We start from the raw sequence: 18736 nt of genomic DNA, 5'->3' as shown, positions 1-18736 counted from the left end.
TGTGGAAGTCGAGAACATTATCTTGGAAAGCAAAAAATGGGTATGTTTGAAGAAATAGTGGTTCCAACAATGTAGTATGGTTGCGAGGCGTGGGCTATGGATAGAGTTGTGCGCAGGAGGATGGATGTGCTGGAAATGAGATGTTTGAGGACAATGTTTGGTGTGAGTTGGTTTGATCGAGTAAGTAACATAAGGGTAAGCGAGATGTGTGGAAATAAAAAGAGCGTGGTTGAGAGAGCAGAAGAGGGTGTTTTGAAATGGTTTGGGCACATGGAGAGAATGAGTGAGGAAAGATTGACCAAGAGGATATATGTGTCGGAGGTGAAGGGAACGAGGAGAAGAGGGAGACCAAATTGGAGGTGGAAAGATGGAGTGAAAAGGATTTTGTGTGATCGGGGCCTGAACATGCAGGAGGGTGAAAGGAGGGCAAGGAATAGAGTGAATTGGAGCGATGTGGTATACAGGGGTTGACGTGCTGTCAGTGGATTGAATCAAGGCATGTGAAGCGTCTGGGGTAAACCATGGAAAGCTGTGTAGGTATGTATATTTGCGTGTGTGGACGTGTGTATGTACATGTGTATGGGGGGGGTTGGGCCATTTCTTCCGTCTGTTTCCTTGCGCTACCTCGCAAACGCGGGAGACAGCGACAAAGTATAAAAAAAAAAAAAAAAAAAAAAAATCTATAACACAGTTTTGTATACTTTCTTGTTTCACCCTATAGAATTCTACAGTCTATACTTTGTTTCTGCTTTTCTCTGTATGGCAAGAAATGCATTGTCGAGTGGTAGAGTGGGTGAAACACAGTACATTGGTAATCTGAGCAAGTGGAAAGAATGCAATATGGTTAGTTTACAAGGAGAGAGGGAGAAACAGTGGAATGGTGTATGTAGGGTAGGCATGCAAGGACAGGGATAAATCAAGACTCTTTTGTCATGGCCACCACCTTTATGGGAGTTCCCAAAGGGAATAAGTGTCAGGGATATAGATAGAAATGGCATTTCTGGATCTAAAGAAAGCATATGATAGGGTTGACTTGTGGAAGCTCTTAATTTATGATAGAAAGAAAGCTGCCTGATACCTCACCTTCTCATCTTTCAGTGCTTTTAATTCCAGCAATGTTCTTGATTTTTGGTTTTCAACCTCAGGTGGGTAGTAGTGGTAACATACCTCCCTAGTTGTTGGCTGCCTACTAACTACTACCTACATAATTGTTCAAGTTTGACATTTATAGATATGCCTATGAAAGGAGTTTGTTGGGGTGCATAATGACTAATCTATCCTAAGTTTTCTGGATGATTCCAAAATAGATGAATGGCTTACATATCAACAGATCATATATTTGATAAAGTATGATGTTAATAAAACATTACCTCATATTTACATATATATTTGTTCTTAGAGTGGAAACTTATGTATAAAAAGTTTATCACAGCCATAAGAGATACATTATGCTTTGGCACATTTTGAATACTATTACATTGTTCTTTTTACCATAACCCTAAAAATACCTTCAGGTACTACTGTAACAACCTGTGGAGTGTGGCTATACGGCAAGAATAACACACTACTGATAACATGCCTTTCCTCCCAATCAAGAGACACAGGACTCTTAATATAAAGAAAGAAACTATAGCTGTTTTACTTTTACAGGGAGATCACTCTTAAAAAAAAAGTCATTACATTTGTAAGTGGATGATATAAAGCTGTTGGGGACTAGCATAAACATAAAAAAGGTAACTGCCTTCTTAACCTTCGTTGATGAAATAAGAAAGTAGTTATACAAACAGAAATCAGTAATATGAGGTCAAAATACACTTAAATAAGCAGAGGAGATCTGGGAAAAAACTGTACAAAATGAAAATGCGTTTTCAAATACATGAGGCTTACACACCATTAGGTATAAAACATTAAAAGGATATAAAGAAAAATATGAGGTTCAATGTGGGTCTGTGATGATTTCTGCATTAATCATAACAATACAGCAATCTTCCTTTTTTATCTGGTTCTTTCCCTTGCAGATGTCTTTAGCTGTGTAAGCAGAAAAAAAATTCACTAAAAGTAACAACTCATCTGAAATACAGAATTCCTCTTTAAGTGTAACTGATAAAGTATGACCTTTCACTCAGGCAAACTTGGAAAATAGTGAAACTGCATGAAATATATGGATACACAAATTTTTACAAATCAACCTGGCAAAAATGTATTCATATGACCCGAAAAGTGTAATAACACACTGGTAAATGTAACAGGAACGTCCCACGTTGGAAAAGAAAACAAAATAGAAGGGCCAGTATATTTTGGTCCATAGTGTCCTATACTCTGAACCAAAATATACGGGCTCTTCTATTTTGTGTTTTCTTTTCCAATGTGGGATGTTCCTGTTACATGTATTTATATATTTAACAGTATCAATAATATGTTCGTCATCAATTGAGTTCAGGTGCACAATGTGACCATTTTAGGTATAAGAAAATGGATAAAATAAAACTTTAAAAGAACAATTTCCTTTTTGTCTTATATCCATGTTAATGAGGTTCTGCTCTATTAGTTTAGGGGTTGGAGAGTTAGTCAAGTTAGTTAGTTAAGTATCATATTCTAGGGGGTCCAGATTTGTAAGGCAGCACTCCAAGCAGAGATAAACCTTGAGTCAAAGGCAGTGTATTTCAGTTCTGTAAACTGTGGGGATTTGGGCAGATGTAAACTTGTAAGACATAAACAAAATTCTACAAATGAGATGACTTGAACTATGGCAAACAAGGAAAATGTCAAACATACACTGAACATTTGTCCATTGATTCAGAAAATGGAATGTTTCTTTTAGTCTAGATTAGACAAAACAGCTAGCTAATGAGTTTTAACCTTCCTTTGGGAGACGAAACAGCTTGCACAATAGGGAAGACTATTCATTAAGAGTGCATATAAAAAAGGAGTGCATAGCAAAGGCACTTTAATATATAATTTAAAAATGGTGCCAATCTATAAAGGCAAGGGACAAACTTGAATGCTAAAATCACATAGGTACAGGTCTGTTGTGTATACATGGTAAGTTGTATGAAAGAGTGGTGACTGAACGGGTGGTGTTATGCACAAAGCATCAAATTGGGATGGAGAAATACATCTTTAGGAGTGATAGAGGATGTGTGGACCTGGTGCCTGCTTTGAAGAATTTGTAGAAGAAATATTCAAGAGAAATAGTTTGATAGGATTGATAGAAGTGCCTTGTGGAAGTTGCTATAAATATATGGCGAGGGAAGAAAATCACCAGAAGTTAGGACATCTTCCTTCACAGACATGATCCCATTTACTACCACTTTGAACTTTCTGTCAGTTAGAAACTCTATAATCCATCTTCCTACCTTAACGTTACCATATTGTTTAGCTACCTCCTCTAACAAAATTCTGCAGTTTCCTTTATCAAATACTTTTGTATAATCAGGAAAAAACAGCGTCCAATCTTTTCCTTGGATTAAACTTTCATACGTCATTAAAATGAGATGGTAATTAGGTTTGCATACTTCTCCCTAACACAAATGCATGTTGGCCTTCAGTTTTGTGGCTGTTCTTGATTATGTGGTTTGATACATGTTCTTTTATCATTCTTTTCAAAGACTATCATTAAAAGCAGTCAAGCTAACTGGTCTGCATTGTTAAAATTAGCACGTGTATAGGTGTTACATGTGCCAATTTTTAAAGGGCTGCATTTTTGCTTTTCCCAAACTTTTCCTTGATAATACAGTCACTGGTGTTGCTGTTGCTGTTTTTGTCTTTTAGAGGAATATGGCTGGATTCTATCTTATCTTAGAACTAAACTTTCTGTGAACTGACCATTTTGTGTAATGATATCATTCTCTGATATTTCAATATCTGAGTCATTCTCATCATAACAGCTAAACAGTTCACCTTTCAATTTCCCTTTACCCACCGAGTTGAATACCAATGTAAATTGTTCAATTAGTATCCTGCATATTTCCTTGGGGGTCATTTTTGTATTCATCTCTTACCTAAAAGGGTTCATTTTCTGTTTTCTAGATTTTTGCTTTGTTCATGTATGTCAACAGTAACTTTGGATTTATTTCCATGTTCTGTACAGCTTTTTCTTTTCACATTATCTATTTTCTTGTAAGGGAATTTACTATTTCTGTGTCTGCATTCTTTGTTTTTAATCTTTTGTTGCTAACATTATCTTATTTTTCCATGCTCTTCCTCTCTTCATCCACAGTTTTCTGTCCAAAGTCATTTCCTATTTCGTTCTTGATTTCTTTTTTTTATTTGGTATATGCACAGTGATTATTTGGTCTAGTCTCTTACAGTACATTCTAGTGTTTGTCAACAAATTATTGCCTCTTTAGATATTTCAATCAGAGTTTAAAATTTTTTCAATGATCTTTTTCCTGTCTGAATTGTCATGGTCGACATCTATTATCACTCAATCCACTGTTCTCTGTTGCTATATCACATTCACATTCAGTTCTATCTCATTATGCTATATTATCTTCCAAGGGTTCTCAGATTCTTTACCAGTCCTCGGCTGGTTTTTGGTTACCGTGTCTTTCCTCATAGCTTAATTCTTCATGAGCAGTTACTTCAATTCTGTTTTACTACATCTCTATTCCCATCGTTGTTATAGTTTTTATTTGGTAACTGAATAAAAACAAATTTCACAGGCAAGGCAGGTTTCTGTAACAATTATAATCTGGGCAGTAACTGCCATAGTTCTCCTTCTATCTTGTTTTTCTGTTTTGATTTGTCATGTGTGTCATGTTCTTCCCAAAATCGATTCATGATATCATTGTTTTCTTGATAAATGGTCATATGTATTTTCTATAATCATATTTGGGCCTTTCTTAATTTTGTTTTTTGTGGCATCTCTGGTGGCTTAAATATTTCCACATATTTTCTAATCTATGATTGTTCCAGTATTTCCTTCATTGGCTTCCATTAAATGGCCTCCATCTCTGTTCAGAATTTTATGCATGTCAACCTTCACATTTATGGTAATCATGATGTCCTTTTCTTGCATTTAATTTTTCTATATTGGCTCTTGAATATTCATCATATTCCACTGGTAGTAGATGCTTAAATCTACTATTCTCCTTCCCCTTACACCCTTGATCATTCATACAGTAAAAACATATGTCTGTTTCTGCTAGCCTTTGTGGGTACATAACCCTACATTTACCTCCCCATTTGCATTGAGGAAATTTATCAAATCTAGCAGATTTCTGGTCAAGCATAATCACATATAATAGTCACATGAATGAAAATGACAGTAATGAATAGATAAAATGTAGGTATCAAGGCAAAGTGTTGCTTGCTAGGCATGTAACAGTTCAATCTGATGCACAGAAGTGCAACATGGGTCTGTAAAACAAGGCTGTCTAGCTGACTACAGGTGAGTGAGATTCTTTTCTTGAGAAGTGAATATACAGGTAGGACTAAGAAGGGTGGACAACAAACAATAGAGATATGGATTTATTACAGGCATTATCAACATGTTGGAAATAAAAAGCAAGATTAAGGCTGGCATTGAGACTGGGGTGGAATGAACACAAACATACTGTCTAATAAAAGAGAGATGAGTTGCAATGTGTGAGAAGGTTCTAGTATGACTGTGAATGGAAGAATAATGACTGCACAATCAGAAGATCCTACATATGAGCCATTCTAATATGTGGCAGGAAAAAGCCTGTTAGATTCATGATAACTCAAGGGGTAAGCAGCTTGCCATGGGCTGTAACCAGTTTCTCAGAAACCTTCAATTCCTTCCCCAAGCACTTTCTTACTCAAATCATTCAATCTCACCTTCCTTAATCATTTCCTCACATGATCATCAAGAATAGAATTATTGCTCAAGAGTTCCCTGACATATATGACACAATATATGAAACTGACTAATGCTCTGATAAAAATGCAGTGAAGATGTATTGTTGATCACTGTAGTGTGCCAACTTCGTTGTTTATATGAAAGATATTTGTTTCTTTAAAATGGGAAGGATTTATCTATTTACCTTTATTTTTAATGCCTGTTCACTCTGGAAACTCATACAAAGGGGTGGCCACAACAAAAGTGTCCACTAATCCCCGCCTTCGCATGCCTCCCTCGCAGCGTCCATTCCACACATTCTTCCACCATTTCTCTCCCTCCAGTATCCTTCCACTCTACTTGCCCACATCACAGGTGGTCTTCCTCTCACACCAACCCTTTTAAATTACCAATCTTGCATTCTTTTCTCCTTTTGAATTACCAATCTTGCATTCTTTCCACATGCCTAATCCACCACTAAGTATTACATTTCACACACTCTACCACTCAACAATCTATTCCCTTTGCATTCCCAGCCACACCACATCTCACATACACCAACTTAATTTCTTTCTTCATTCCATCTAGTCACAACACATGGGAAGGAATAAAGTATCTTATTCTAACAGACACTGATTCTCTCTGAAGCACACATTGCTTTTCACAATATTTAGAATAGCACAGCCAATAAAATTAGTAATTTCATTTACAATCAAACATTTTGTTGGTATACTTGATGATCTTCATTAATACTTCACATAGGCTGTAAAATTTAGAGGACTTTCTTCCTGGTGGTGTCCATTTGCATAAGAGAGTGTGGCATGTGTGGGTGAAAGTGCTGCAAAGTGTGAGGGAGATGTCTGATACTGTGGACTGTGATAACTACCCTCATAATTGAGGCCTGGCCCAAGGTTCCGATGGAGTGGAGAGGCTTGAGGGAGTGGAGTGAATCCTTCTGTCACAGAACTCATATCAGAAACCATCATGAGTGGATCATCAGGAGCAGACTGAGCTGGAAAGGTGTACGTTGGGCTTGGTGGATATTCAGAAAGGGTAGTTGGAGGAGGGGTACCAGGCAACTGTGGCTGCAGAGATACATTCGTGTTCTCCAGGTCCGAAAATATGTCTGCCTGTTGGAAAAAAGAGGGAAAGGTAAATATATGAAACATTCATAAATCTGTTGAATCCGTATGAAAGCACAAAACATGTTATAAAACTAGGTTTAAGAAAACTTTGCAACCTAAGAGAGATCACACTAGAATGGACAAAAGTCATAATGAAAAAAAGTGTCAGCACTTACTTGTCATCAACTGTGCTGCTAATTGGTATACGTTACAAATTCATTCTCACATGTGTGTGGATATAAACAACTGCAGTAATAGCTTAAGGGATAAATAAATTAAGCAACTATATAGGAAGCATGGAGATAAAGCACTGTGAAGAGGAAAGTTCAATAATTCATAAAAGTATGCATTGTGAGTTGTAGAGTTGTGCAGAGGAAGAAAAACTGTAACACAGATAAGCTAATGTTTGTTAGCAAGAAGCTAGAGAAGCAAAGGAAGAGCACAGGTATGGTGGACAGACAAAGGAAGACATTCAATGGGTAAAGTGGAGACAATATGCATATGTGGATCAATGTTACATGGTGAGAGGCAGCAAAAGTGAGTTACAGAGTATATAAGCAATATGAGGTGTGCAGCAAAAATCTATGTATGTGCTGCAACAGTCCTTACAAGTGTAATACAACATGACGTCAACAATATATGCATGTGTGCTGCAACACTGTACACCAGGGTGTAACACCACTGTATGTATGCATGTTTTGCTGCAATACATACAGATGCGCAACAACAAGAGCAGGTATGTAATAGAAAAGAGTGAAGATATGCAGCTGCAGCATATGCAAGTGTGCACTACTAATGTACACAGATGTACAAAGCTACAGTTAAAAAATGTGTTGCATAAGGTGTAAAGGTCAAATTTTCAGCAACATCGTAAACATGCGTGCTGTTAAAATATGCAGGGTGCCATAACAACAGATGATGTTCGGCACAACTGTGCACAAGACATATAATATATATATATATATATATATAATCTGATGAGACTCAGCCACAATGAGCCTACTCCATAATTAAGAATGATGAAAATCAATAACAACTGAAATGGTGACTGAGTTTGGTAAAGTGTGTGAAAGAAGAAAGTTAAGAGTAAATGTGAATAAGAGCAAGGTTATTAGGTACAGTAGGGTTGAGGGTCAAGTCAATTGGGAGGTGAGTTTGAATGGAGAAAAACTGGAGGAAGTGAAGTGTTTTAGATATCTGGGAGTGGATCTGGCAGCGGATGGAACCATGGAAGCGGAAGTGGATCATAGGGTGGGGGAGGGGGCGAAAATTCTGGGAGCCTTGAAGAATGTGTGGAAGTCGAGAACATTATCTCGGAAAGCAAAAATGGGTATGTTTGAAGGAATAGTGGTTCCAACAATGTTGTATGGTTGCGAGACGTGGACTATGGATAGAGTTGTGCGCAGGAGGATGGATGTGCTGGAAATGAGATGCTTGAGGACAATGTGTGGTGTGAGGTGGTTTGATCGAGTAAGTAACGTAAGGGTAAGAGAGATGTGTGGAAATAAAAAGAGCGTGGTTGAGAGAGCAGAAGAGGGTGTTTTGAAATGGTTTGGGCACATGGAGAGAATGAGTGAAGAAAGATTGACCAACAGGATATACGTGTCGGAGGTGGAGGGAACAAGGAGAAGAGGGAGACCAAATTGGAGGTGGAAAGATGGAGTGAAAAAGATTTTGTGTGATCGGGGCCTGAACATGCAGGAGGGTGAAAGGAGGGCAAGGAATAGAGTGAATTGGAGCGATGTGGTATACCGGGGTTGACGTGCTGTCAGTGGATTGAATCAAGGCATGTGAAGCGTCTGGGGTAATCCATGGAAAGCTGTGTAGGTATGTATATTTGCGTGTGTGGACATATGTATATACATGTGTATGGGGGTGGGTTGGGCCATTTCTTTCATCTGTTTCCTTGCGCTACCTCACAAACGCGGGAGACAGCGGCAAAAAAAAAAAAAAAAAAAAAAAAATCCCTAAACTAATACAGAACACGTTACCCTATCTCTGTTACTTATGAGGGATGGGTGGGAATATGTAGTTATGCAACTTGTTAAAGTTACCACTCACTATACCTGAGAACACTCAATGTGTGCTGTGATAACATTTGTGACCTCTGAAGACTGTTCACTGGTGCTCACGACGTCCAAAACTTTCTTCTTGCTTTGACGTTTACGTGCTGGTGCTTTGATTGATTCTTTCTGGGAGTGTTTCTTTTTTACATGAAGCTAGAAGAATTTGGAATAATTAGTAATCTTAAGACTTCAATGAAGTGTTCGTAACATATCTATCAATCTATTTATCATGTCGCTTGGTTCAGATTTTCTCATGGTAGATCATAACACTCATGCCTTCACTACAGTAACAACCACACTAAGGGTAATTCATAACACTCATGCCTTCACTACAGTAACAACCACACTAAGGGTAATTCATAACACTCATGCCTTCACTACAGTAACAACCACACTAAGGGTAATTCATAACACTCATGCCTTCACTACAGTAACAACCACACTAAGGGTAATTCATAACACTCATGCCTTCACTACAGTAACAACCACACTAAGGGTAATTCATAACACTCATGCCTTCACTACAGTAACAACCACACTAAGGGTAATTCATAACACTCATGCCTTCACTACAGTAACAACCACACTAAGGGTAATTCATAACACTCATGCCTTCACTACAGTAACAACCACACTAAGGGTAATTCATAACACTCATGCCTTCACTACAGTAACAACCACACTAAGGGTAATTCATAACACTCATGCCTTCACTACAGTAACAACCACACTAAGGGTAATTCATAACACTCATGCCTTCACTACAGTAACAACCACACTAAGGGTAATTCATAACACTCATGCCTTCACTACAGTAACAACCACACTAAGGGTAATTCATAACACTCATGCCTTCACTACAGTAACAACCACACTAAGGGTAATTCATAACACTCATGCCTTCACTACAGTAACAACCACACTAAGGGTAATTCATAACACTCATGCCTTCACTACAGTAACAACCACACTAAGGGTAATTCATAACACTCATGCCTTCACTACAGTAACAACCACACTAAGGGTAATTCATAACACTCATGCCTTCACTACAGTAACAACCACACTAAGGGTAATTCATAACACTCATGCCTTCACTACAGTAACAACCACACTAAGGGTAATTCATAACACTCATGCCTTCACTACAGTAACAACCACACTAAGGGTAATTCATAACACTCATGCCTTCACTACAGTAACAACCACACTAAGGGTAATTCATAACACTCATGCCTTCACTACAGTAACAACCACACTAAGGGTAATTCATAACACTCATGCCTTCACTACAGTAACAACCACACTAAGGGTAATTCATAACACTCATGCCTTCACTACAGTAACAACCACACTAAGGGTAATTCATAACACTCATGCCTTCACTACAGTAACAACCACACTAAGGGTAATTCATAACACTCATGCCTTCACTACAGTAACAACCACACTAAGGGTAATTCATAACACTCATGCCTTCACTACAGTAACAACCACACTAAGGGTAATTCATAACACTCATGCCTTCACTACAGTAACAACCACACTAAGGGTAATTCATAACACTCATGCCTTCACTACAGTAACAACCACACTAAGGGTAATTCATAACACTCATGCCTTCACTACAGTAACAACCACACTAAGGGTAATTCATAACACTCATGCCTTCACTACAGTAACAACCACACTAAGGGTAATTCATAACACTCATGCCTTCACTACAGTAACAACCACACTAAGGGTAATTCATAACACTCATGCCTTCACTACAGTAACAACCACACTAAGGGTAATTCATAACACTCATGCCTTCACTACAGTAACAACCACACTAAGGGTAATTCATAACACTCATGCCTTCACTACAGTAACAACCACACTAAGGGTAATTCATAACACTCATGCCTTCACTACAGTAACAACCACACTAAGGGTAATTCATAACACTCATGCCTTCACTACAGTAACAACCACACTAAGGGTAATTCATAACACTCATGCCTTCACTACAGTAACAACCACACTAAGGGTAATTCATAACACTCATGCCTTCACTACAGTAACAACCACACTAAGGGTAATTCATAACACTCATGCCTTCACTACAGTAACAACCACACTAAGGGTAATTCATAACACTCATGCCTTCACTACAGTAACAACCACACTAAGGGTAATTCATAACACTCATGCCTTCACTACAGTAACAACCACACTAAGGGTAATTCATAACACTCATGCCTTCACTACAGTAACAACCACACTAAGGGTAATTCATAACACTCATGCCTTCACTACAGTAACAACCACACTAAGGGTAATTCATAACACTCATGCCTTCACTACAGTAACAACCACACTAAGGGTAATTCATAACACTCATGCCTTCACTACAGTAACAACCACACTAAGGGTAATTCATAACACTCATGCCTTCACTACAGTAACAACCACACTAAGGGTAATTCATAACACTCATGCCTTCACTACAGTAACAACCACACTAAGGGTAATTCATAACACTCATGCCTTCACTACAGTAACAACCACACTAAGGGTAATTCATAACACTCATGCCTTCACTACAGTAACAACCACACTAAGGGTAATTCATAACACTCATGCCTTCACTACAGTAACAACCACACTAAGGGTAATTCATAACACTCATGCCTTCACTACAGTAACAACCACACTAAGGGTAATTCATAACACTCATGCCTTCACTACAGTAACAACCACACTAAGGGTAATTCATAACACTCATGCCTTCACTACAGTAACAACCACACTAAGGGTAATTCATAACACTCATGCCTTCACTACAGTAACAACCACACTAAGGGTAATTCATAACACTCATGCCTTCACTACAGTAACAACCACACTAAGGGTAATTCATAACACTCATGCCTTCACTACAGTAACAACCACACTAAGGGTAATTCATAACACTCATGCCTTCACTACAGTAACAACCACACTAAGGGTAATTCATAACACTCATGCCTTCACTACAGTAACAACCACACTAAGGGTAATTCATAACACTCATGCCTTCACTACAGTAACAACCACACTAAGGGTAATTCATAACACTCATGCCTTCACTACAGTAACAACCACACTAAGGGTAATTCATAACACTCATGCCTTCACTACAGTAACAACCACACTAAGGGTAATTCATAACACTCATGCCTTCACTACAGTAACAACCACACTAAGGGTAATTCATAACACTCATGCCTTCACTACAGTAACAACCACACTAAGGGTAATTCATAACACTCATGCCTTCACTACAGTAACAACCACACTAAGGGTAATTCATAACACTCATGCCTTCACTACAGTAACAACCACACTAAGGGTAATTCATAACACTCATGCCTTCACTACAGTAACAACCACACTAAGGGTAATTCATAACACTCATGCCTTCACTACAGTAACAACCACACTAAGGGTAATTCATAACACTCATGCCTTCACTACAGTAACAACCACACTAAGGGTAATTCATAACACTCATGCCTTCACTACAGTAACAACCACACTAAGGGTAATTCATAACACTCATGCCTTCACTACAGTAACAACCACACTAAGGGTAATTCATAACACTCATGCCTTCACTACAGTAACAACCACACTAAGGGTAATTCATAACACTCATGCCTTCACTACAGTAACAACCACACTAAGGGTAATTCATAACACTCATGCCTTCACTACAGTAACAACCACACTAAGGGTAATTCATAACACTCATGCCTTCACTACAGTAACAACCACACTAAGGGTAATTCATAACACTCATGCCTTCACTACAGTAACAACCACACTAAGGGTAATTCATAACACTCATGCCTTCACTACAGTAACAACCACACTAAGGGTAATTCATAACACTCATGCCTTCACTACAGTAACAACCACACTAAGGGTAATTCATAACACTCATGCCTTCACTACAGTAACAACCACACTAAGGGTAATTCATAACACTCATGCCTTCACTACAGTAACAACCACACTAAGGGTAATTCATAACACTCATGCCTTCACTACAGTAACAACCACACTAAGGGTAATTCATAACACTCATGCCTTCACTACAGTAACAACCACACTAAGGGTAATTCATAACACTCATGCCTTCACTACAGTAACAACCACACTAAGGGTAATTCATAACACTCATGCCTTCACTACAGTAACAACCACACTAAGGGTAATTCATAACACTCATGCCTTCACTACAGTAACAACCACACTAAGGGTAATTCATAACACTCATGCCTTCACTACAGTAACAACCACACTAAGGGTAATTCATAACACTCATGCCTTCACTACAGTAACAACCACACTAAGGGTAATTCATAACACTCATGCCTTCACTACAGTAACAACCACACTAAGGGTAATTCATAACACTCATGCCTTCACTACAGTAACAACCACACTAAGGGTAATTCATAACACTCATGCCTTCACTACAGTAACAACCACACTAAGGGTAATTCATAACACTCATGCCTTCACTACAGTAACAACCACACTAAGGGTAATTCATAACACTCATGCCTTCACTACAGTAACAACCACACTAAGGGTAATTCATAACACTCATGCCTTCACTACAGTAACAACCACACTAAGGGTAATTCATAACACTCATGCCTTCACTACAGTAACAACCACACTAAGGGTAATTCATAACACTCATGCCTTCACTACAGTAACAACCACACTAAGGGTAATTCATAACACTCATGCCTTCACTACAGTAACAACCACACTAAGGGTAATTCATAACACTCATGCCTTCACTACAGTAACAACCACACTAAGGGTAATTCATAACACTCATGCCTTCACTACAGTAACAACCACACTAAGGGTAATTCATAACACTCATGCCTTCACTACAGTAACAACCACACTAAGGGTAATTCATAACACTCATGCCTTCACTACAGTAACAACCACACTAAGGGTAATTCATAACACTCATGCCTTCACTACAGTAACAACCACACTAAGGGTAATTCATAACACTCATGCCTTCACTACAGTAACAACCACACTAAGGGTAATTCATAACACTCATGCCTTCACTACAGTAACAACCACACTAAGGGTAATTCATAACACTCATGCCTTCACTACAGTAACAACCACACTAAGGGTAATTCATAACACTCATGCCTTCACTACAGTAACAACCACACTAAGGGTAATTCATAACACTCATGCCTTCACTACAGTAACAACCACACTAAGGGTAATTCATAACACTCATGCCTTCACTACAGTAACAACCACACTAAGGGTAATTCATAACACTCATGCCTTCACTACAGTAACAACCACACTAAGGGTAATTCATAACACTCATGCCTTCACTACAGTAACAACCACACTAAGGGTAATTCATAACACTCATGCCTTCACTACAGTAACAACCACACTAAGGGTAATTCATAACACTCATGCCTTCACTACAGTAACAACCACACTAAGGGTAATTCATAACACTCATGCCTTCACTACAGTAACAACCACACTAAGGGTAATTCATAACACTCATGCCTTCACTACAGTAACAACCACACTAAGGGTAATTCATAACACTCATGCCTTCACTACAGTAACAACCACACTAAGGGTAATTCATAACACTCATGCCTTCACTACAGTAACAACCACACTAAGGGTAATTCATAACACTCATGCCTTCACTACAGTAACAACCACACTAAGGGTAATTCATAACACTCATGCCTTCACTACAGTAACAACCACACTAAGGGTAATTCATAACACTCATGCCTTCACTACAGTAACAACCACACTAAGGGTAATTCATAACACTCATGCCTTCACTACAGTAACAACCACACTAAGGGTAATTCATAACACTCATGCCTTCACTACAGTAACAACCACACTAAGGGTAATTCATAACACTCATGCCTTCACTACAGTAACAACCACACTAAGGGTAATTCATAACACTCATGCCTTCACTACAGTAACAACCACACTAAGGGTAATTCATAACACTCATGCCTTCACTACAGTAACAACCACACTAAGGGTAATTCATAACACTCATGCCTTCACTACAGTAACAACCACACTAAGGGTAATTCATAACACTCATGCCTTCACTACAGTAACAACCAGACTAAGGGTAATTCATAACACTCATGCCTTCACTACAGTAACAACCACACTAAGGGTAATTCATAACACTCATGCCTTCACTATCTCTGATTTCTATCATACTTTATGACTAAAACAACTCAGTATAGTAACTATACCCTATATCTTCAATGACCCAACTTCAATATCCTATCCCATAGCCACTAATCATGACTTCACTACCCCTATACAGGTAACCTCAATACTCCCCAACTCTTTACTGCTCCATATAACTTTAATAACCTTGTCTTAGCTACCTCCTTGAGGACATACCACCTATCACTAGTATTTCTCGCCTTCAAAAATCACCATGGCTTCACAACCCCATGAATTGGCTATCCTCAAATTTTCACTCTATGGACAGCATAACTCCTCAAACAAGCCATTCTTAGTCCTTTACCATTCATAGATGCCTTGTTTCTACTTATTCTCAGGCTTCCTTGGTGTCTCACTTGCAGGAGGTTATATTCTTCTTTCTCCATGTTCAAAAAAATATATTGCCTTTCTTCTAAGCAAAAAACATATACATGCAATTCCCTTCCTGTCAGTATTATTCCATTCTAATGTACACCGGAACAATACTAAACTAATATCCAATCAAAGTGAAATAAAATAATAAAAAATTCAATTATTCAGAGATGATCTTGCAGTAACTACCCTAATGAAGGTAACAGAATGAGTCTCCACTTACCAGTATGAAACTTGGTATGTACAATGAAAGCATTTTTAGTTTTTCCTGACCAACCACATGTCTCACATAAGAATGGCCGCTCCTTAGTGTGCTTTGTTTCATGTACACGAAGAATTTGTATCCGAGAGAACAGGTCACCACATATCTTGCCTAAAAATTTCAAAAGAAAAGAAAACCAGGTTTATAAAGATGACTTATTGGTCCACTGTGCAGAGTTATATCAATCATCCAACTGTAAGAATTTGTATATATGTCCCTAATGCATAAGCTTCTAGACAAGAATATCCAAAAGGTTAACAAATTGTGGAAGAGAATTCAGTCACTTGATAATGCCTACATGCCTAAGCAAGACCATACTCGCCACAACCAAGCCACATCATAAGAGCTCAGAGAAAAAAATAAACTTTCTGGCTGTCATAATAATTTTTTTTTCTTTATATTTTGCTTTGTCGCTGTCTCCCGTGCCTGCGAGGTAGCGCAAGGAAACAGATGAAAGAAATGGCCCAACCCACCCCCACACACATGCACACACACACACATGTCCACACACGCAAACATACACACCCACACATCCCAACATACACACATATATACACACACAGACACACATATACACACATGCACACAATTCACACTGTCTGCCCCTACTCACCCCCATCGCCACCCCGCCACACACGGAATAACATCCCCCTCATAATAATAATAATGATGATAATAATAATAAAACATATAAGCTTAACCTAATATGTGATCCAACACCCTTAATTGATGCATTATTCATAAGAAAAAAAGTGTTCAGGCTAACATACAGTGTATGTGTGTTCACATCTTAATAACTAATACAAAAAGACCAAAGGAAAATCATTGTAATCATGGATTAATTCAGTTTTGAAAACTGCTCTTCATTTCTCATTCATCTACATTATCTAAAATCCTTCTCTAGATGAGGAAAAATTCTCTGACCTCAGTTTATTATGTTTATTCTTTTCTATAGATTTGTATTTCCCAATCTTTATCACCTAGTCACACGCATCTACTGATCTGACCATCTTAATCACCTTTAAAAACTGTATTTCTTATGTTAATCATATGAATAGTATATATTTCCTTATTCAACAAATTAATCACTAATTTTTTTATGTGCTGTCATGTAATATCTCCTTTCACCAGAAACTGTTGATCTTAATCTTTCAAATCCTACTTTCTTCACACTGTTGTTTCTAATCTTCCACTTCCTACTTTCTTTATCAGCATCTCTCCACATATCTTCATCACTTCTAGCTCTTCTCTTTTTTTGTGCTGTTTAAAGCCTGCCTCTCTCTCTTACTAGCTTTTCCACTCTCTACAACTAATACTACACATTAATTAAGAGCTCACCCGTTATGGAGACTCTTCTGCCATGGCCACTCCCTTCAGGGAGTTTCTAAAGGGAATGGGCATTAAAGATATAGACAGGTACAGATAGATGGATAGATTGATACATAGAATTAACAGTAAAAAGACTTACATTTATATTTTCTGTTTCTAGTGTGCTGAGTTAAGTGTTCAGTCAAGTTGAATTTTTTGTGTGAACTGAAGGGGCAATGAGGACACTTGTGGGTTTTAGCTTCCTGGTGAGTGACACGGTGCTCCAAAAGGTGGTATATGCGCTTGAAGGATGCTTCACCTGTTACAGAAATGTTACTGGATAACAAGCAAAAACCATTTCTTTTATAGCATTTCTGAAATATTTATGCAAATCTCACTATATCTTAGTTCAAGATAAGCCTGTCTTTATGCAGCAAACCTATGACGAAAATCTATACTTACAAGTGTCGCAGCGATGAGGTGGACCTGGAAAATGTCCTCTCATGTGCACAAAGTATTCTTTTGTTTGAGGGAATGATGCCTGGCACAGCTCACAAACTCTTTCTGTTTTGGCAGCAGACACCTTGATGATCTCTACGAGAGAAACATGATAACTACAGTTCTATAAAAAAAATGTCTATGAAAAAACAGTATACATTTATCTATGAGCACAGAATTAACTTGTGTATGGCATAAAATGTAAGTTGAGGATTTGTACTTCAGCAACTGTGTACCTATCTTTTGCATCACAAAGAAAAATCAAATTTGTACTTCAGTAACTGTGTAAATATCTTTCGCATTTCAATGAAAAATCAGCGCCATATTTTGATTTTTTTCAATTTCACCATTGGTAAAATTCTTATGGTGTAAATACCAATATGCAAGCTCCTACACAATAACACAGAAGTTCTGCAATTTCTCAGAACAAGAGAAAAAGTTGTGCGCAGGAGGATGGATGTGCTGGAAATGAGATGTTTGAGGACAATGTGTGGTGTGAGGTGGTTTGATCGAGTAAGTAACGTAAGGGTAAGAGAGATGTGTGGAAATAAAAAGAGCGTGGTTGAGAGAGCAGAAGAGGGTGTTTTGAAATGGTTTGGGCACATGGAGAGAATGAGTGAGGAAAGATTGACCAAGAGGATATATGTGTCGGAGGTGGAGGGAACGAGGAGAAGAGGGAGACCAAATTGGAGGTGGAAAGATGGAGTGAAAAAGATTTTGTGTGATCGGGGCCTGAACATGCAGGAGGGTGAAAGGAGGGCAAGGAATAGAGTGAATTGGAGCGATGTGGTATACCGGGGTTGACGTGCTGTCAGTGGATTGAATCGGGGCATGTGAAGCGTCTGGGGTAAACCATGGAAAGCTGTGTAGGTATGTATATATGCGTGTGTGGACGTATGTATATACATGTGTATGGGGGTGGGTTGGGCCATTTCTTTCGTCTGTTTCCTTGCGCTACCTTGCAAACGCGGGAGACAGCGGCAAAAAA

The 18736-nt window shown here is 38.3% G+C and overlaps 1 protein-coding gene across 1 annotated transcript in view; it reads right to left on the bottom strand.

The window, feature by feature from the left end:
* Positions 1-1371: 1371 nt before the first annotated feature.
* LOC139763702 (uncharacterized) overlaps positions 1372-18736 on the bottom strand; it is a 40321-nt gene continuing 22956 nt past the window's right edge. Inside the window, exons 8-13 of the mRNA XM_071690027.1 lie at positions 17713-17844; positions 17411-17569; positions 15870-16053; positions 15714-15720; positions 8994-9146; positions 1372-6933 (exon numbers count right to left, since the gene is read on the bottom strand). Of these exons, the coding sequence (XP_071546128.1) occupies positions 6550-6933; positions 8994-9146; positions 15714-15720; positions 15870-16053; positions 17411-17569; positions 17713-17844 (1019 nt within the window). The 3' untranslated portion in view covers positions 1372-6549. The remainder of the gene's footprint in view (positions 6934-8993; positions 9147-15713; positions 15721-15869; positions 16054-17410; positions 17570-17712; positions 17845-18736) is intronic.

The sequence above is a fragment of the Panulirus ornatus genome, chromosome 47 (genome assembly GCF_036320965.1).
Source record: "Panulirus ornatus isolate Po-2019 chromosome 47, ASM3632096v1, whole genome shotgun sequence".
Lineage (NCBI taxonomy): Eukaryota > Metazoa > Arthropoda > Malacostraca > Decapoda > Palinuridae > Panulirus > Panulirus ornatus.
Note: the sequence above shows the minus strand (reverse complement) of the source record. Positions and strands in the feature narration are given on the sequence as shown.